Source organism: Talpa occidentalis, unplaced genomic scaffold, assembly GCF_014898055.3.
Source record: "Talpa occidentalis isolate TD23 unplaced genomic scaffold, MPIMG_talOcc4v2.1 talOcc4.14, whole genome shotgun sequence".
NCBI classification, from domain to species: domain Eukaryota; kingdom Metazoa; phylum Chordata; class Mammalia; order Eulipotyphla; family Talpidae; genus Talpa; species Talpa occidentalis.
The window spans coordinates 38,931,707-38,953,406 of NW_023601433.1; the positions used below are offsets into that span (position 1 = coordinate 38,931,707).

Consider the following 21,700-nt stretch of genomic DNA (forward strand, 5'->3'; position numbering starts at 1 on the left):
AGTAACAATTCATGTAATTACAACTTAGCATTTTTATTCTCAATGGAAGGGCTTAGTATATTTTGTTTGTTTTAAGATTGATAATATGATTAAACAAATTCTATTTTTTTCAATAGTTTAAAGGAGACATTTCTATATACCGTAAATCTGCCTCCCAACCTACACTAGAAATACTTGGCAGTATTTTGAGCGAGACCCAAACTAAGACCTTGACCTTGTTTTTGCCTTACTGGCCCTTCCACCATAGAATTAAGGTGAACTCACCAAAGTCACGTCTTAAACTCTTTATATTTAACTGCGTTGGTGTGATAAGTGGGAATGTCTATACTAGCGGTCGGTTCTAAGATCTCTGCCCACAAGCCTTGCCACAACTGAAAGGACCACACCCCCTTCTCTTTTGAGATTTTCTCCTTGATTTGCATTCTCTATACCTAAGGCAGGTCCTACATACCTTGTTCTCCATCTCCAGACTGTAGATTTAGAGGACAGCTAGAAACAGAGTAACCTGGAGAAGATGAACAAGACTGAAAAGAAAAGAAGACACTCTCACTTCAGACACTGGGATAGGCCCTGCCGAAAACAAAAGGGTTTTTGTTGTTGTTTTTTAAAGATTTGTTTATTTATGCATACAAGAAGTGGGGTATAAGCCAGAGGTGTGGGGGCCTAAGAGAATTCACCAGATACAGAGTGGAACAGACAGATCTACTGAAATACACTGCTGAGGGGAGCAACGAGCAAGACAGGGGAGGTCTGCTGCACCATGTGGGTAGCTCCCTGGCCTGCCAGGGATCCAATTCATGCTGCAGTGGCTGACAATAGCTTGATAGCACTGTCTTTAACCCCTGCACCACCAGGGAGGCCCCAAAAGGGTTTTGATGAAAGAGAAAAGGTAAATTAGAGGGTGTGATTAGATTTTCAGCCAAGAATTAATGGTAGGTGGAGGGTGTCAAAACAAAATGTTGACCCATCCCACATTACTGTAATTTCTTGTACTCTACGCCTGCCCTCTTTTAAAACGTGCCTCATGGTAAATGAGGCAGGCCCCTTGGAAAGGTGTGTATCCCTGAACTGTGACTTTCAGAGCCAAACACCCAGATTAGGCCAAGCAGGAGCAAAGGTTAGGGGTCTGATAGCTGTTGTGCTAGGACTGGCTGCTAGTCTCAGAAGCACATTATGTATTTCAGATGACTCTGGAGTTTCTCCCAGTCTTTCTACAACCATTTATTTGTATTTGCAGTGGCATTTTAGTTATAATTTGGCTCTGCTTCTTGAATTTCTGTTTCGGAATTCATATCACAAAGATACTCAGTTATCAGTAATGCACCTCTGGAACTCATCCTCAGAACTAGTCTGTGTTTTGTTTTTAATAAATTTTTATTGTGATAACATTGTTTTAAAAGACTACAAAAGTTTCGGGTCTCCCTGGTGCCGCAAGATGTTAAGACACAACCTATGAAGCTGTCTGCAGCCACTGCAGCACAAGTTCGATCTCCCAGCCGCCCAGAGAGCAACCCACATTGCACAGCAGACCTCTCCTGACTCACCCGCTGCTCCCTTCAGCTGTGTACTATGGTCGGTCTGCCTGTTCTGTTCCCCACTCTGTCTCTGGTGAATCCTCTCACCACCTCCCCCCCCACACCTCTAGCCTGTACCCCAGCTCTTGTATGCATAAATAAATAAATCTTTAAAAAATAATAAAAAAACACTACAGAAGTTTCAGATGCAAAGCATGTAAGTCAGCACCCTTATACACAGCATCATAGTCATCTCCAAGAGTGTAGTTTCCGCCCGTCAACAAAGTTGACCCCCCTTTATCCATTTCACCCACTCCCTCCTTCCTCTCTGGTAACCACCAATCTGTTCTCAGGATCTAAGAGTTTGTTTTGGTTTGTTAATTTACTTTGTTTCTTTATCTTTGAAATGAGTGAAATCATACAATGTCTGTCTTTCTCTGACTTTTTTTTCTTTAATGAATTTCAATTTTTTTTTTAAAGATTTATTTATTTATACATGCACTGGGTACAGTCAGAAGCACGAAAGGGTGAGAGAATTTACCAGAGCCAGAGTGGGGAACAGAACAGGTAAACTGATGAAATACACTGCTGAGGGGAGCAGCGGGCGTGGCAGGAGAGGTCTGTCGCGCCATGTGGGACCCTCGCTGGCAGCCGGCTATTTTGATTTTTACTTCATTACAGTCTTTTTCCTGGTCCCTTATTTAGATTTTCTAAATTCCTGCTATGAGTGAGACCATCTGGTATTTTTCCTTTTCTTTCTGGCTTATTTTGCTGAGCATGATCCCTTCCAGCTCCATCATGTTGCTGCAAATTACATGAATTTAATGTTTTTTGATTGCTGAGTAATATTCCATGGTGTATATGTACCACATCTTCTTGATCCAGCCATCTATTTTTGGGCATTTGGGTTGTTTCCATAGCTTAGCTATTGTAAATAGTGCTGCTATAAACATAGGGGTGCAGGTGCCCTTTTGAATTAATGTTTCTGTGTCCTTTGGGTAAATACCTAGGAGTGGAATTGCTGGATCATATGGAAGCTCCATCTTTAACAGGTTGAGGAATCTCCACACAGTTTTCCATAGTGGTTGGACCAGTTTGCACTCCCACCCAGCAGTGCAGGAGAGTTAGTAAGGAACTATTCTTTTTTTTTTTTTTTTTTAAATATTAAATTTTATTTTTATATTCCCCCATACAATTGCAAACGCCCCATTCTGACCCCAATCCTTCCCCTCCCGCCCCCCCCACCCCCCAAAAAGTGTCTCTGGTTCATAGTTTTTTTGTTGATTTTGATTTTCACTTTCTTATATTCATTTTCCTGGTCCCTTATTTAAGTTTTCTAGATTCCTGCTATGAGTGAGACCATCCGGTATTTTTCTTTTTCTTTTTGGCTTATTTCGCTGAGCATGATCCCTTCCAGTGCCATCCATGTTGCTGCAAATTGCATGTGTTTATCTTTTTTGAATGCTGAGTAATATTCCATGGTATAAGTAAGGAACTATTCTTAATAAGACTTTTTTAATTAAGAAATTAAAGCAGCTTGAAAATGACTATATTCATTTTTATTCATTGTCAGTAAATATATGGCTTTATGGAGAAAGTAGGTAATGAAGAAGTCCATGAAAAACCCTGGTTTTTTACAGTTACTGAAAATAAAAAATATCAATTATATATCTTAACTAATAATGTGCTCACTAAAGTTGATTTTCATTTTCCATCTATGCTCTTTAGAAACTAATTAGGATTTCTTTCCCTCTCAGTTTCAGTAAGGTGCCTGTGAAGTCATTTTTCTTTATTATGAAGGAGCTCTTTAATCTTGCTTTCTAAAGAAAGATTTAAAAGGTTATTCCTTTGCATATTTGCACTTACATTTTAATGTCACTAAAGTATTTTAGTTTTCTCAGAAGGATATCATCTAACATACATCTTTCCTATAAAAAGAGCAAATTGCAGGGCTTCCCCGGTGGCACAGCAGGTTGAGAGCAGCACTGTGAGGCTGTCTACAGCCTCTGCAGCACAGGTTCGATTCCTAGCTGGCCGGGGAGATACCTACATGGCGCGGCAGACCTCTCCTATCTCACCTGCTGCTCCTCTCAGCAGTGCTTTCAGTCCATCTGCCTGTTCTGCTCCCCACTCTGTCTCTGGTGAATTCTTTCACCCTCCCATGCCTCTGGCCTGTACCCCAGCTCTCATATAAATAAAATAAAATCTTTAAAAAAAAAAATAGGACAAATTGCTAACATTGATTTTTTTTTTTTTTTTTTTAGATAATGGTTTCTATAGATCCATGTTCAGGGAAGCCCAGTAGAAAACTATCCTGAATTATTTGACCCTAAAAGCCTTGCATTATAAAAGGAACTAATAGAATCTGTCATATTTATGGATAGCACATTATCAGAGATGGCTGGCTGGAACTGGAAATCATATTAAGTATTTTCTGCCATTGATCAGATAAAAGACATTATGCTCAGCCCTCAGCATACAGTGAGCTGATATCAGCAGGTCACTGACATCCACAGTGTTATGTCCACAATGCTACCTATGTCATCACCTATAGCTTGGAGCAAGAGGTAACTCACAAGTTAACTTCTGTGAATCAGCCTAATGCTTGGAGGGGGACCTTTGGTAAGGCCATCTGCTTCCCAGTCTGACTCTCTACTCTTTTTCTTTACACCTGGAGTCTTTTAACAACTAAATGGCAAGTTTCTTAATTTTTGTCTTTAATTCCTACAATGGGGATGGGGTCAAGTCAGGAGAGAGGTGTCACAGCATGGAAAGGGGTAAAGAAGGGGGGCTGAAGAGACATTAGACAGCAGACTTTCTATGAAGAGCCAAAACAGTATAAACCTTTAGACTGTCTAGTTTGTTGCAACTGCTCAATTCTGCCATTATAGCCACAGAGCAGCCATACACAATATGTAGATTAATGTTCTTGGCTATGTTCCAACTAAATTTTATTTACAAAATTAAAATTTTTAGGGCATCGTGCCTTTGTTCTACCAACCGTACTTTGCTGACTTCTATATCCAATAGAATAATGTGTCACTAGTAAACTGGCTCTGAAAGATATTCTAGAAGAGAAGACCCTAAAATATTTTCAACCGTAGATCATTATTTAGTAAGTTCATAGTTTCTTAGGAACAGGGTAGGGGGCAACATTCATTTTTATTTTAAAAGTTGGTATAAATATATCTTATTTCATAACGTTCATTTCTTTAAAATTGCTGATGACTGGTACTCTGAGCAACTTTGGCCTATAATGGGATTGGAAGGAGCTACACAAAGGCAAGGTATTATTTCTATACTCATGTGGAGCATAGCTATTCCCCGTGATGACAATTGCTTTGATGTTTGGGAAAAAAATAAATAAAACTGTTTACTCAGCATACAAAAAAATTGCTGAATGAATAAAAATTACGGAATATTAGCCCCTAATATAAATCAAAACCCAGCACTAATGATCAAGCAAAGAGGGACTGAGTATCATTTTACAGATGACCTCACAAGGAAGCAGGGCTACAAAGCAAGGAGGTTAAGGGAGGTCTGATACGGGGAGGATGCTGTGCCTCCCTGTATCAAACTGCCAGCAACTGGGAGCTTTAGGAAAATAGAATTTTAGACTTGTGTCTTTGTCAGTCATCTACAAAGAAGTGAGTTTAAGTCTGTTCAATTTTGATGGTTGTGAATTTTTTCTGTAGGAATTGGTTGAACAGTAGAAAGTTATACTGAATTAACCTTTTTACTGCAATGTAAAATATCATTAAGTCCATCATAACATATTAAATGGTTCTTATCTTTGACAGGTTGTTCCTGCTGAAGGATTGGTATCTATATTGAAGAAGAGGAATGATACTGTAGGGGATCATTCTGCCCAGATGCAACAGAAACCATCTAAGCGAAGAGTGCGATTCCAAGAAATAGACGATAACTTGGATCAAGGTAAACTGTTCAACACTGTGTGTAGTGTGGAGTTGACTCTTGGTGTTTGCTGAAAGAATGAAGTGATGTATGATAAAATGTTTGGTAATAGGATTTGTAAAAGAACCATTGGACTTAGTTGCCTTATCTTCTATAAGGAAATTCAAAGAAGCAAATTATCATCAGCTCTTAAATTATGTCTGAGCACTTGGTTTGCTCAAATAAATGACCAAGACAAAACATATTTGCATGCCTAAGTAGAAGCCATTATAAATGTAAATCACGGAGCAGTTTAATTACATGATCCTATTTACATAAAACCTGAAACATGTTTGATGTGGAAGGTTACAAAGCAAATTTAGTAGTGTTTCCTTTTGGGATGGGAAAGGAACATGTTTGGGTAGAAGGAAAGTGGAGAGTCCATTAGACACTTGGATACTTGTGTGCTTAAATTTTTATGGGGAGAATACATTCACATATTACTATAAAGTCTTTAAAATAGATCTATTAGTTTTTATTGGAGTTCATATAAAGTTTGCTTTTTTCATAAAGTGCTAATAATGCTAATAATTGCTTGTAATGAAAAATACTCAAATAATAATGAAATTAAAATGTGTGAGTCCTCAGTCCTCCCTACCCCTTACCCCCAAGTATTGATTAAATTTTCCATCATCCTTTATGGCACATGTATTTATGTATGTGTATTTGCAGTTATACATATTGACATACATCTCTTTTTTAAAATATAACAGATCCTTTATATACTGTTGTATCACTTTTTAATTTAACCATTAATCTTGGTCATCTGTGAGAGAACATGTTAAATTAGTTTCATAGTGTTAAAAAATTCTGTAGTACTCCACTATATGAATATCCCATAATTTGACTATATACTTCATTATAACTGGAATCACTAAGTTTTTGACAAATTTTTGCTATAGCGAACTTTGATGCAATGAACATGCTTGTGTCTGTGATATTGTATGTCTAATCTCTGTAGTCTAATCCTAAAAATGGATTTTCTGGGATAAACAATAGGGCTGTGTGTCCCAGTTGTCTTAGGCAGACCTGCTTCACACTTGCTGTTTGTGCATTGCATTCAGTTAACACTCTTTCACTCATGTCTCCCAGTTTGGACAATAATTTTAACTTTTTAACAAGAAGATTTTGGCAATCCCTTTTGCTAATCATAAAACTTTTTGTCTTTTCCAAATATTTTTTTCTTTTATTATGAATGATCCTTAAGACTTTCAACCAAAGAATAGTTATTTCACTCAGTGTAGAAAGACTGGTATGGACATTATTATTAAAAACAGCTCTACCAGTAAACCAACATTACCTCAATAAAAAGTTTCTTTAATTAAAAAAAAAAAGTTAAGGGGGCCTCCCTGGTGGTGCAAGTGGTTAAGACACAACCTATGAAGCTGTCCACAGCCTCTGCAGCATGAGTTTGATCCCCCGCCAACCAGGGAGCTACCCACATGGCACTGCAGACCTCTCCTGACCCGCCCGCTGCTCTCTTCAGCAGTGTACTTGAGTCAGTCTGCCTGTTGTGTTCCCCACTCTGTCTCTGGTGAATCCCCTCTTCCCCTCCCCCCCCCTCCCCTGCCGCTGCACCTCTGGCCTATACTCCAGCTCTTGTACACATAAAATAAATAAATCTTTAAAATAAATAAATAAAAAATTTTTTAAAAGTTTAAAAACCTACCAGATTTCAGTAAAATGAAAAAGAAATCTCTGTACTAGTTAATAGTGCACTGATCCACTAAAAATAAAATTAGTATTAAGATGCAAGAAAGATTGCACCCAAAGACATTTTTTATTATTTAATAGCAAATTGATTTTGCTTTAAGGTGTCCCATGATGTTCACATCAAAGATAACTATAATAGTGAGGTTATGATTTGTACTCTAAAACAATACTGTAAACACAGAGAAAAGTATCATTCCCCCCACCCTCTTTTTAATGCATATGACTGTGTTCATTTTATAAATGAGCTGGTTTTAATTTTAGCAATCACAAGTACATCTCTTTGTGGTAATGAATAGGAAGGTCCTTACAGAGTCCTTAGGTGCACTAGTTTCTGTCAATGACTCCTATTCTTTGAAGACTAATATTAGAAACATATATTAATCTTCATCAGTGAGAAGCCAGCAGATGCTAAGATTTCCATTTTGTGTCGGTTTAACCTTACTCTGTTCTTACATTTACAGATGAAGTTGGAGGTGGCTCCTGTATTTTACTGCTCTTGCTGTGCATAGCAACAGTTTTCCTGAGCATTGGAGGAACTGCATTATACTGCACTTTTGGTGACATGGAGTCACCTGTTTGTACAGACTTTGCAGACAACATGGACTTCTATTACACTAAACTACTGCAGGGAATGGCAGAACTTAAACACTGGATCTACCTCTCCTAGCAGCATCCAAGTGGGACAGGCATGCTGGCAGTGAGAATCAAAGAATGAAACTTTCTAAACTTTTATTTCAGGAGTTCTGTAACATCCTCCCCACAGTGAGGAACCACTGACACCAGAAATAGCAACTTTAAATGGCAATCCGAAGGACTCTTAGAATAATTCACACACTGAAGCTAATGTTCATCTGAGTATTGCGGATGGAAGGAATGGTCTTTGGAGAGCATGTCTATCTTATCTCCTCCACTGCTTCCTCGTGTAATGAGCTACACTGAGCAAAATTAAAAAGGGCAGTGTTGGAACCACACCATTTTTAGCTACCTTGCCAATCTAATGGTAAAAGGACAGTTTGGTTTACATTTATTCTTCCAAAGACATTGCTTCCATCCTCAGGCAATAAGCTTGTGTATCATCAAAAGGAGTTACCTTAAGATTCACTGTTGTTTTTTAGTTAACTGTGGGAGCTATGTAATTTAGGCTTTGTTCATTATTTCCAGATTCTATTCCCCATTCGTGAAATGGTTGTGTATGTATGTGTGTGTGCTTGTGTTTATGTTTCAGGCTGTCATCATAAGCAAATACCCAACCCAGCATAAGGAAGAGTATCTTTATTCTTTTAACTTGACTATGAATGTGCGGGCACAAATCTTTTAAGATGACTTAACTGTGGAACAGATAGATGAATTATGTAAATCTTGGCCCTAAATGAGAAACTCTTAACAGATCTGTCACAATTAACTTGATTGGCCAGAAATTAATCATAGACCTGGAGGTTAAATTCAAGAACTCCCTCCAAGTCCCAGGCAGCCAGGTTCATCATGGATTCACTGCTTCCTGAAATATGATGAATGCTGGGCTCAATTCAGCAAATACTTACAGAGTACCTATTATATTCTGAGAAACCAGAATACAAAGATAAAGAAGGTTCCTGCTCTAGATGTTTTAATTCTGGTCTTTTGTAAAATAATTAATACTTTGGGACCTAAAAATAAGTCACCATATGTATAATTCAGTATTAACAGATCATGCATTCAGATGTTTGAATGTACATTCATATCATGGGCTTGATTTAGACCTATTAAGGGGTCATTAAGCAAAAATTCAATCATATTTTAAATAAGCAAAAGTCTGATTTTTGTTTAAATTCCTCAATTAGGTGGCATTTTCTTTTCTCAGATACTGTGGTCTAACATTTTAGAAAGCCTTGCTTTGGCTTTTTATATCATAAACAACATTTAAAAAATAAACCAAACACATGAATTATAGTTTTTTAGCGAGTGATTATATCATGTTTCTCTGCCATGATCATTAGAAATGAAAAGGGAAATTTCACTTTCTAGGTGTTACTGGCTGGTACAGTACTTCCCTTTGTGTTTCTGCTTATTTATTTAGATTATATAAATTTTAAAGGGCTTTTTCTATAAGTTGAAAGTGTGTTTTTGAGCATGCATTTGGTTACCCCAATTGTAGATATTTAATTACTATGTACTTATTTGATTTTCTATAATTTCAGCTCAGTGTGTTTTTAGGCTTGTTTATTTTTAAATTGATATTTTGTTTTCGCTTATAATACTGTTTGATTTGTCTCTATCATGTCATGATAAACTAATATTTTCAAGGATTATAGATTGAAGATATTTATTTAGAAGCATACAAGATACTGAAATTTAGATTCCTTATACTTAAGGCTGATTTTATTAGAAGATTATTTTAATGTTCTATTATAAATTTTAAGAATTTGTATTCAGATTGTATGTAAAATATGTAAAATGTCATGGTACTATCTATCTGATGTGGTTCTATAAAACACATTCACAAAACCTGTGAGGAGCATCCCCATCATAGGCAAACCTCTTCTGTTTTACCCTCATGATTTCTAGTTACAGGAACCCGATGGTGATTTCTACTGACTTTATGTCAAGATACGTTAGAATTTCCCTCCTGTTCACCTCTTTTAGATCACTATCAAAGTCCTAAATACTCTATAATGTCCTATTCTCTTATAGGTCACTAAGGCCATCACTTCTGACACCAATTTCCTGGCAACCTTCACACTGAGATGAAAGGATTAAGATAATACTTTGGTACTCAGGGGCCCAGCTGAGTCCTAGAAAACCCTTGTGTGTCCTCACCACTTCCCAGGCAGGGCAAGGTGCACTCAGGATGTGAGTCAAGACACACTGATGTCTTGACTTAAAATAGGCATGAAATCTCAACTAGGAAAAGTAGGGCGGCTTTTAAAATTTTAGGTCATTTATTGCATGAATTGGAGTAATTCCTTCTGGTGATGAAAGAAATGTTATCTCATGCATAAAAAATTCATTCAGTCTTACTATCATGTAATTTTTTTGGTCATTTGAAAGTACTGACAAGTATCTGTAACTAATCTTCCTTAAGAACTGTATTTCAGGGTAACAGATCAAGCTTGTGATTTAAAATCTACACCAAAAAAGTGCATGAGACAGTTTATTTGAACTCATTGGTACTGCAAAAAACTTCTTTAAAGTGAAAAAAAAATAATTTTAGAAGATGGTCTGGCCCCACAATGGCCATTTATTTTGGGAAGTCTGATAGGTCTCTAACCCCCAGTCAGTCTGACACACAGTAACTAAAATTGCCCTAAAAATCCATTCCTTTAGATTAAAAATCAAAATCCTCTGAAAATTTTACTTTATAGAATTGTGCATTTGTGTATTATCTGTGTATTTTCTGAAAGGAACTGAAATTTGAAGGTGGGCCTTATTTTGAAAGGACAGGTGTGAGTTGGGTCCTGTTAGAGTGGCAGGAGTGGAGAAGGGGTAAGAATAGATAAGTAAAAGAGAGAAAGTGGGTAAAACACAATGAAACACTTGAGTTAGTTACCTGTTGCTAAAGCTGCTTTGTGGCATTTATTCTCAGTACAGAGTGAAACTGAATTATTGTGTCTGTCTACTGGCATCACCTACAATCCTCTTTTCTCTGGGCTCAGTTAACGTTAACTCACCCTTTTATACTTCTCTATGCTGTGTAAACTGTTTTCACATTTAGTTGATGCTTACATGAGTAAACCCAAATCCTCAAATCCAGGTCTGATAACTCCCAAGTTCATCACACTTGCCTTTCTATCATGTCGCCATTCCATCCTTAGAAAGAATGAGTGATTCTAGAGTTTGTGTCTTCTGTTTTAACATCCTGAAAGATAAACATGTATTGAGTCTCATGAACTAACCAAATCTTGTAAAAGTTACTGTGCGTTAAAATTTTCCATAAACATAACGCTATTTCAATCTCCTTGGGTTTAGTCGACTGAGAGAAAAATATGGTAACCTATGGGGCATCTCTTCTCCCTGGTTTTAAGAAGTCACTCCAAACCCAAATATTTTGTCTGTTGCCCTAAGGTCAGTGCAGAACCATGAGCAATAGCGTTTATCACTGTCTGTACCCTGACAAAAATTTGAATGCCAGTGGTTTATCTTGCACTGAGCTGAGTGCTAGGACTCCAAAAACAAGAAATGGTACCAGCTTAAAGAAGATAACATCTGGTGAAATAAATGTGTATGGGAAGGGGTAGTAAAAACCAAGAAATCAGAGATCATGCTACTTATGGGGGTGGAAACGTGAGTTCATTTTTTCCTACCAGGTGTCATGCACTATTTGAAATAAAGATAAAATTCTATTCCTAGCAACTTGATAAACAGTCATTTTTTTCCTCACATCTAAATTTCTAGTAATTATTTTCACTTCTACTTAGTATTTATAACATCAGTAGCTGATGGGCTTTCCTACAGCTTCTCAGCAATTGGAAGTAACAGCTTCAAAATTTAAAGTCTGAACAGCACAGTAAAAAAACTTCACAAAACTCCAGGTCCAGATTCTTCACCAGTAAATTCTAACAATCATGTAAGTAAGAAATACTAGCCATCCCACAAAAACACTTAGAGGGGAAAGGAATACTTACTAATTCTTTTTATGAGATGAATATTACTCTGATACTAAAACTAGACAGACACTAAGTTAACTAAAGACCACTCATGAATCTTGAAACAAAAATCAACAACAAAAATCCTTAACAAATACTAGTAGCTAAACCTAAGGATATATAAAAAGAACAATGCACCATCATGATGAAGTGAGATTTATCCCAGGAATGCAATGTTGGTGTAACATGAAAAATTCACACAATGTAGTTCACTACTTCAATAAAAACCATTTGCCCAGGCCTCCCCGGTGGCGTGGTGGGTTGAGTGCAGCTTTGTGAGGCTGTCTACAGCCTTTGCAGCACGGTTCGATTCCCGGCCAGCCAGAGAGATACCCACATGGCATGGCAGACCTCTCCTGTCTCGCCCACAGCTCCCCTCAGCAGTGTCTTTGGTCTTTCTGCCTGTTCTGCTCCCCGCTCTGTCTCTGGTGAGTCGTCTCACCCTCCCGTGCCTCTGGCCTATACCCCAGTTCTTGTATGAATAAAAAAATCTTAAAAAAAAATGCCCATACCAATAAAAGCATAAAATTAATACACTGTTCATGATAAAAAAAAAAACCCTCATCAAACTTGGACTAGAAATGCACGTCATCAACTTGATCTAGGGTATTTCTGATAAACCCACAGTTAAATATAAAATACTTAAAGATCAAATACTTTTCTTCTTAGTGGTGTGAGCAAGGCAAGAATGTCCACTGACCAATTCTATTCAATATTGTACTTTGTTCAGTAGCAAGAAAAGGAAAAAGCGTAACAATTAGAAAAGAAGAAATAAGACCTTTTACAGATGACACGATCAAGAGAGTCCTAAACAATCTATAAAATGCTACTGAAGTATGAGTTTCACAAGGTCACAGAAGACAGGGGCCATCTACAAAAACATTTCTGTAAACTAGCAATGAGAAAATGAAATTTTAAATTCTTGAATAAATTAATGAAAAATTCATTTCAATTACATAAATACAAATTCAACAAGATATGTACAAAGTCAGTACATCTAAGCCTGTAAGACATTGCTGAAAGAAAGAAAACAATACCAAAATAAAAAGGAGATAACCTGCTCAGGGATTGACTCAGTATTATTAAGATGTCAGTTCTCTCCAAAATGATCCATAGACCTCTAAAAATCCTAATCAAAATTCCAACAAATCACAAAAGTTGACAGGCTGATTTTTAAATTTGTGTGGAGATGCAAAAGTGACTTAGAAGAAAGTCAGTGTGGCAGGGGGTCTCCCTTCTGGCCTAGGGGTTAAGTCTCTGTGCTATCACCACAATGGCTTGAGTTTGATCACCAGCCAGGGAGCTAACACACATGGCACAGCAGACCTCTCCTGTTTTGCCCACTGCTCCCCTTAGCAGTGTATTTCAGTAGATCTGCCTGTTCTGCTCCCCACTCTGTCTCTGGTGAAGCCTCTCATTCCCTGCATCTCTGGCCTATACCTCAGTTCTTCTATGCAGAAACAATAAATAAATAAATCTTTAAAAGAAAGTAAAATAGGAAGAACAAAATTGGAAGACTTAATACTTTTTGATTTTAAGACTGAATGCTACAATAATCAAGATGAGGTATAGCGAAAGGATAGTCCATAAATAGATCCACGTATGTTCAAATGTTCTGGAAAGGTGCCAAGGCAAGTCAGTGGGGAAAAAGTTTTCAATGAACAACACTGAAACAACAGCATAAAGGGCATTTATGAAACCCATGCCTAATCTAGTAGAGAAAGACTGAAAGTTTTCCCCTAAGATCAGGACAAGACAGGATGCTTCCTTTCATACTGCTAGTCAGAATAGTACTGGGTAGTCTAGCAAGAAAAATGAGACAGGGCCTCCCCCGTGGCGCAGCGGTTGAGCGCTGGGTTGCGAAGCTGCCCGCAGCCTCTGCGGCGCCGGTTCGATCCCTGGCTGCTCCCCGGCCACCGGAGGAGGGTTCCACATGGCGCGCAGACCTCTCCTGCCGCCCACTGCTCCCCTCAGCAGTGTACTTCGGTCCTTCTGCCTGCTCTGCTCTCGCCCTCCCGTGCTTCTGACTGTACCCAGTGCATGTATAAACAAACAAACAAAACAAATAAATAAATAAATAAATAAAACATGCCTCTATTAAAAAAAGAAAAAAAAAAAAGAAAAATGAGACAAAAAAGTAGAACTATTTGCAGAGCATATAGAAAGACAATCAGCAACATTGTAGAGCACAAGATCAATATACAAGTCAGTTGTGTTTCTATAAACCATCAATTAACATTCTAGAAAGGAAATTAAGAGGGCAATTTCATTCACAAAGAATCTGAAAAAAGAAAATACCTAGGAATGAATTTTCCCCAGAAAACTGAAAAACATGGCTGAAAGAAATTAAAGAATATCTAAATAAATGGAAAATCATCCTGTGTTCATGGGTAGAAAGAAAATGTTGTTAAGAAGTCAATACTTCCCAAAGTGATCTACAGAGTCAATGTAATCCCTATCAAATTTCTAATAGTTTTCAATTTAATTTATTTTTGCAGAAATGGAAAAGCCAGTTATTAAATTTACATGACATTGCAAGGGGTCCCAATAGCCAAACAGTCCTGAAAAGGAAAGGCAAATTGGGGACTAACATTTGCAAATTTCAAAACTCACTGCAAGTTACAGTAATCAAAACAGTGTGCCTAAAGATAGACATACAGACCAGTGCAATAGAATGGAGAGGCTACAAATAAGCTCATATGTCTTTTGGCCAGTTGATTTTTGACAAGGTTATCATGTCCACTCAATGAGAAAGGAATACTCTTTTTTTTAATGAATAAATGCTCTATCTCATGTCACTAAGGAATTACAAATTGAAGCAATGAGATATGACTACATACCCATTAAAATGGCCAACATTTGAAACACTGACTGACAACACAAAAATGCTGGTAAGGATGTAGAGCAACAGGAATGCTCATTCACTGCTGGTGGGCATGTAAAATTGTACTGCCACTTTGGAAGACAGTTGGGCAGTTTCCTACAAAAACTAAAACTCAACACACACACAATATAGTAGTTGCACTCCTTGATATTAACCCCAAAATTTGAAGATTTATGTCAAAGACTTATGTTCAAAATACTGTGCATGGATGTTCAAAGTAGCTTTATTAATACTGCCAAACTTTGGAAGCAACATAGATGTTCCTCAGTGAAGAGTGGTATGTACAATGGAGTATATTCAACACTAAAAATAAATGAGAGATCAAGTCATTGGAAGGCATGGAGACACTTTGAAATGCATACAACTAAGTGAAAGAAGTAAGTCTGAAAAGGCTATATACTAAACAATCCCAGGGATGTGACATTGTGGAAAAACCAAAACTATGGACAGTAAAAGATCAGTGGTTGTCAAATTTTGGTAGGGTAAGAAGGCGTGAATAGGTGAGCAGAGGAATTTTAAGGCAGTGAAAATATTCTGTGTGATACCTGTCGTCATACAATTGTCCAATCCCATAGGATGTACAAAGCCAAGTGTGAAGTACAATGTAAACTCTGAACTTTGGATGATTCTGATATGTTAATGTAGGCTCACCATTTTGTAACAAATGTACTACTCTATGGAGAATGTTGATAGTGGGAGAGACTGGGGACAGGACGTAAATGGGAAAGTTCTTTATCTTCCCCTCTTCTTTGCTGTAATCTAGAACTGTTCTAAAAAATTAAATTCTAATTTTAATGAAAAAAGTAATCTCTTCAACAGATGGTTCTGGAACAACTCAATTTCCACATACAAAAAGTGAAATTGTCTCACACCATATACAAAAATTAACACAAAATAGATCAACACCTAAATATGAGCTAAATTCATAAAACTCTTAGAACAAAATGTAGGTAAATTCCATGAGAATGGATCTGGTAGCAGATTCTTAGCTACGATGCCAAAAGTACAAGCAACAAAAGAAAAGTACATTAAAAAATTTTTTTAATTTGTGCACCAAAAGGCAGTATCGGAAAATGGAAAGAACTCACAGAATGGGAGCAAATATTTGCAAATCATATATCTGATAGGGATTTATCCCATACATGGGAATACCTCAATGTCCATCACTAATACAATAGAAAAATATACTAATCAGTAATAAAACAAAAAATCTATAAATACACATGGGCAGGAATGAATCTCAAAATAATTTTGAATGCATGCAACAAGCCAGAGCAACAAGAGTACATATCATATATTTTCATTTATATGTAATCTTAGAAAATGTAAACTAATCCATGACAGAAACAGGTCAGTGGTTCCCTGAGGGGCAAAGATAGGTGGATAATGGACTGCAAAGGTCACAAGGCAACTTTTGAGACTGGTGGAAGTGTTACATATCTTAATTGTGGTCATAATTTCATGAGTATATGTATCTTTCAAAATTCATTGACTTAAACACTTTATATAGATGCAGTTTTATTTATATATATATATAAAATAGTACCTCGACAAAGTTATTTTTAAAAAATTCAGTTTGTAGCTTTATAGCATCATGCCCCTACTGTATCAGAATACCTTACTCCCTTTCATTGAGGTTGCTTAGTTGGACTAGAAAAAAAATGTTTAGTTAACTCTAAGTACCACCCCTCATTTGTACAAAACTCAACCAGCTACTCATAAAGTGTGGATAGGTTGCTAGTTCAAATTGCCCTGCTTTCAGTCCTCATTCTGTTCATAGCTTTTGTTCCTCTAGTTCTGTCTATGCTTGTTTTCTACTCAGTGCAGCAATCCAAATGCCAAGCCCAATCTAATTATAGATATTCTGTAAGGACAACCCGATCTCCCTCTGGCCGGAATGCATTGATCAAAAATGAAGTTTTGTGATTTTATTGCTTTTCTTAATTGCCTTGGATCAAAGGTCAGGAAGGAGATACGCACTTAGGAGGCAGAGAAGGCTCACATTATTCATCAAAATGATGACAACACATAAATGGCTGATTCTTTTTCCAGTGAAAGATTGGGGGTGGACAAGCTCTGTCCAAACTAAACAAAGAGGAAAGAATCCTTGCCTAAGCTTCTGGTCTGGATGGGAGTTGATCCAAACGTGACTAAATATAGGTAATCTGCTTTTTTCCCCATTTCTTTTTGAATTTCTTTTTTTGAAACTAAATTACCAGGATAGGAAATGTTGTTTAGTCAACACTGGAGAGGAGATTCAGGATTTGGGAGTTTGTTGGTATATAAGAGACAAAGAAGCGAGGCAGCCCCTGGAGTTGGAATCTCAATGAAGAATGAGATCACATCCATTAACTGTTTCGCCTCCTTTCTGGACTTCAGTTTCCTCAGCTATGTATTTTCTAAGGTTAACTCCAACCTTTAAAGTCCTCTGATACGTTGGGTACCCCAAAGTATCCTATTTTCCATCACTTAGAAAAGACACCTTAGAATTCTGTATTTGTTGAGCAAATGCAATAGTTGGATTAGGTTGGATGGGGGTACTTTGAAACTGTCCATAGGGGTAAGAGGTAGAATATAGTCATTGAGCCATGGACTTTGAAGTGCCCATGTACCCAAGACTCTTCTACCATGGATGGTTTCTTCTCAATATATCACTACTCTTTGTGTTCTGTCATCCTGCAACCCCGTTACAGTTGGCTCGTGTGGGGAATCAGTGCCCTAGCCTGATGCATTCCTGGAAATCTGAGCATAAGGGAGGATAGTGATCTGCATGAGAATGGATCCTCTAGAAAGTTTTCAGTCTCCAAAACAACATAGAATCAGGGGTTTTCTAAACAGTATATGCCTGAACAGGTCCTCTAGCTTGGATCCTTTGAATTTGAGGCAGAGTCTGCACCCGGTCCTGCAGTGGAAGGGACAGAAGTCTAATGGGATCTGGACAAAATGGGGCTGAAAAGTCCCACAAACAGCAGAACTTCTAGAGCAGCAGACTGGAAAGTCTGGTTCTTGGAGTCACTAAAACCCATAACCCAAACAACAACCAATTTCCTGAAGGTGTCAGGAGGTATCCTTTATTCTGAGTGTTCCTCACATGAGTTGCCACAGGGAAGGCTATATTTCTTGCAAACCAAGAGACCTGACTTTTTCAAATCATGTTCTTTTAGAATTATCAGGTAATGTAGACACTGTCTGATTGGCTCAGTAGTGTCAGGAGTAAAGGTGGGATCCAAGGTGTTTCAGTGACTTCCTTAAGGTCGAGATTAACAGAGTTAATGGAAGTTTTCCACTTAAATGAAAAACAGACAGGTCTAAAGCACATTCTCCTGGGGTTGCCACTGCACCCTGCTCCTAGTGCTCTTTTTTTTTTAAAAGATTTATTTTTATTTATTTATGCATACAAGAACTGGGGTGTAGGTCAGAGGTGCAGGGGGTGAGAGGATTCACCAGACAGAGTGGGGATCAGGACAGGCAATTGACTGAAAAACACTGTTAAAGGGAGCAGCAGGCGAGACAGGAGAGGTCTGCTGCGCCATGTGGGTAGCTCCCCGGCTGGGGATTGAACTTGCACTGCAGTGGCTGTGGATAGTGTCATAGGTTGCATTTTAACCCCTTGCACCACCAGGGAGGCCCATTTCTGGATTTCTTAAGTACCCCTGATATCTTGGCTCTGCCAGTTAAAGACAGGACATCAACACAGTTGTGAGATCCATGTGTCTGCAAAGGGGCAGAATGCAGTCAGATTTTGTTATCATTTGTGGCAGCTGGAATTCTGAATTTATAAAATTTAAACTATTGACTTTCACAAGAGAATTTAATTAGAACTTAGAGTGTTATGCAAAAAAATTAATTCTGTACTTCACCTGAAGTGAAAAATCTTCCAAATATGCTTCTGTGTGCTGTTTGTTCCATAGTGCCCATCACACTCAGTCATTCAAATTCACAGAATTGTGTTTTGCTGCATGTTTTCAGATAATCCCAGCCAAAAACACTAACCTGAGCTATGGCCTATAATATCCATTTTATCTTAGCTTTTTGGCCTTCTTATTTTGTTTCCAGCCTCGCAAATATAGGATTGCTGGCAGTACCTAGCTGACACTAAATTATTCATTTCCTTCTCTGGTGAGAAAAGATGGCTTTTGAGCTTGGTGTATTCCTAGGCTTAGCTTTTGCTTGCCACTGCTTTTCACCAACAATTGCTGCCCTTTTGTCCTTTGTTTTCATTGTGGGACCAGCTTCCGGTGATAAGAGCTTTTCCTCTTCTCTCACTTGACCCTCTCTTCAGGACAGCAAATCGCATTGTTTGTTTAAAATGACTCCTCAGCCATCCACTTGGTGGCTTTCCTTCTGTGCAGAGTAACAACTTGGCAAAGGTGCGGAGTCTGGTCAAGGAACTGCGGGCTCTGTCCGCCGCCCCATCTGTGTGTGCAGATGCTAGGTTCCACAAGCTTCTGGGGGTTCTGGGAGGTACCCTACCCCCAGCAACTAGGTCACGGCAGGTTCTAAAATGAGACACAGGGAATGCCAGGTTTGCCTACAAAGAACCTTCAATTTTTCAGAGGAAAAAGGATGTAAGAGTAGAAGGAAAAGCAACAAAAGATAATAGAATTTTAGAAATCATTGATTTCTTTGATGAGTGTGTGGTGTACATTTCCCCCCATCCAGCTAGTTATTACTTGAACAAGGCATAAACAATAGGTCAGGAATTTGATGGGCCTCTCCTGTGGCGCAGCGGTTGAGCGCCAGGTTGCGAAGCTGCCAGCAGCCTCTGCAGCACCGGTTCGATCCCCGGCCACCGGAGGCAGGTCCCACATGGCGCATAGACCTCTCCTGACGCCCGCTGCTCCCCTCAGCAGTGTACTTCGGTCCTTCTGCCTGCTCTGCTCCCCACTCTAGCTCTGGTGAATTCTCTCACCCTCCCGCGCTTCTGACTGTACCCAGTGCTTGTAAATAAATAAATAAATCTAAAAAAATAATAATAATTTGAATCACAATAAGCGCTAATAGAAAACACTGAAATGGTAAAAACAAAAATCACAGAACACAAGCCTCAGAGAGAGGGCAGGGTCTGGGGGATGATGAAAGGTGCGTGTCAGCAGAAACCTTCCAGGGCTCACCCAGGCAACAGACGCCTGCTGGTGCCTGCAAATCCCTTCCCCAGGCCCAGAGGCAGTTCTCCTGGGAAGTGAACCTCCCACATCAACCTCTGTGTGCTCACACATTGATTGCTGTCTCAGCTACAAGAGTGAAAAAGCACAGTTGTTTGTTTTTTTTTTTTTTAATGATGAAAAGTTACTTTTATTAAAAAGATTGTTCAGGTCTTTGTGGATAAACTGGCTTTTGTAGCATGTGTATCTGCATCTTTTTTTTTTTTTTTTTTTTTTTTTTACTGTTTTAAGATTGTTTTCAGCACCAAATTATTTTACTGGGCAAGACGGTATGCTTTTACTGTCTAGCCTTTTGACAGTTTCCATTCTGTTTCCAGTGAATCTCAGGATTGCAAAATTAGTCTATATACTAGGCAGAAAATTCAGAACTAGCATAGATATATCTTAGTGGATTTCGTTTTTGTTGTTAGGGTGAACATTCCTGCAACTTGCCCAACGCTACTACCATTAATTAATATGGAGAAATTTTTGACCTTTCCCAGAAGCCCTAAATAACCTGTCAAATCAGAATGCTCTATTTTGAAAAAACACAGTTTAGTGCTGGGGTTGTTTATGGGTTCCCCACACTTCCTCGCCCTCCCTTCCTTATACTTTTCAGGTCCTTATTGCTAATGGTTTTACTTTTTCCCAAACGTTATTTTCCATAGGATTTTTAGTTCTTCTGTAGAACACTACGGTAAAAATAGAATACTACGGTGAAAATGAAAAGAAAAAAGTTCTTATTCCAACAACGCCCATCAGGACAAGACCCAGCTGGACAAGAGCCGACCACCCAGTCTTCAATTCCTGGTGCCTTCCTGACACTGCAGGTCTTGCCTCACACAGTTACAAGTTGGAATGTTTTATGGGTACACCAGTTTGAGCCGACTATGATCTGTTGAAATCTTGGGGTCCGCTGTGGGGGTGGAGCTGGGAGCAGAAGTAGGAAAGGCCTTTAGAGTCTGTCTTCAACTATTACTGCTGTGTTTTCTGAAAGTCAGTTAAACCAACGGGAAGTCAGGAATTGGAGGGTGGGTCTACCACAGCAACGTTTCTAAAATCCAGATGATGATAAGGATGTGCGCACATTATTTTTCCTATTTTCTAATTAGCTGCCCACAGAACTATCGCCATGCCATTTTATTGCCATTCTGGTGGTCACTGAGTCGCCTGAGGGGCTGGGGAGGGTCGCAGCTGCTCCTGGGGATTACAGCTGGGCCAGTGTCCTGGAACCAGTCTTCCTTGTATCAAAGAACCTCGGAGGGCTGACAACAGGGCAGGCAAGGGCTTGACAGGTTCCTGTGGTGGCACGGCCCTGGCACCGGAGAGCTTCTAAGGTGGGGCCCTACGCTGGAAGATATGGAGAGCTGGAAAGAATAGGCTTGGAATGGGCTGTAAAAATTCTCACCGAAGGTGCAGAGATGAGTCTGACTTGCACCTGCCGAACTCCCTGCCAAGCAGAGGCTCCTTTCCACCAGTCAGGACAGACACACTGCAAACTCCTCTACCAATCAGAGCCAGCTTCTCCTCTCTGCCACCAATCATGGCTCCCATCACCACGTTCCCCAACGCACTCACCTATCAGAGCCAAGCTTCTCACTCCTACTCACCAATCAATGTTGGCAACAAGGACAGACTAACCTTGTCATCCACGCCCACGTGGATTCACTTCCTCCTATGGCTTCATGCTGAATTTCTGTCTGGAAAGGTGGGCCTCCATTTTTTTTTTGTTCCTATGTTCCCATTGTTTAGAGAGGAGAAAAGCAGAAAGGGGAGGGAGGACAAGGCTAGCAATCTTTAGGGTTCATGTGTAATAGGGCTCTGGGCCTCCCCGGTGACGCAGCGGTTGAGCGCTGGCTTGCGAAGCTA

The 21,700-nt window shown here is 38.9% G+C and overlaps 1 protein-coding gene across 3 annotated transcripts in view; it reads left to right on the plus strand.

Annotated features, from left to right (window-relative positions):
• CNST (consortin, connexin sorting protein) overlaps positions 1-11,570 on the plus strand; it is a 94,150-nt gene extending 82,580 nt beyond the window's left edge. For all 3 annotated transcript variants that reach the window (XM_054694962.1, XM_037510325.2, XM_054694963.1), the window contains 2 exons: positions 5,315-5,450; positions 7,643-11,570. In XM_054694962.1, the coding sequence (XP_054550937.1) occupies positions 5,315-5,450; positions 7,643-7,848 (342 nt within the window). In that variant the 3' untranslated portion in view covers positions 7,849-11,570. The remainder of the gene's footprint in view (positions 1-5,314; positions 5,451-7,642) is intronic.
• Positions 11,571-21,700: the final 10,130 nt, after the last annotated feature.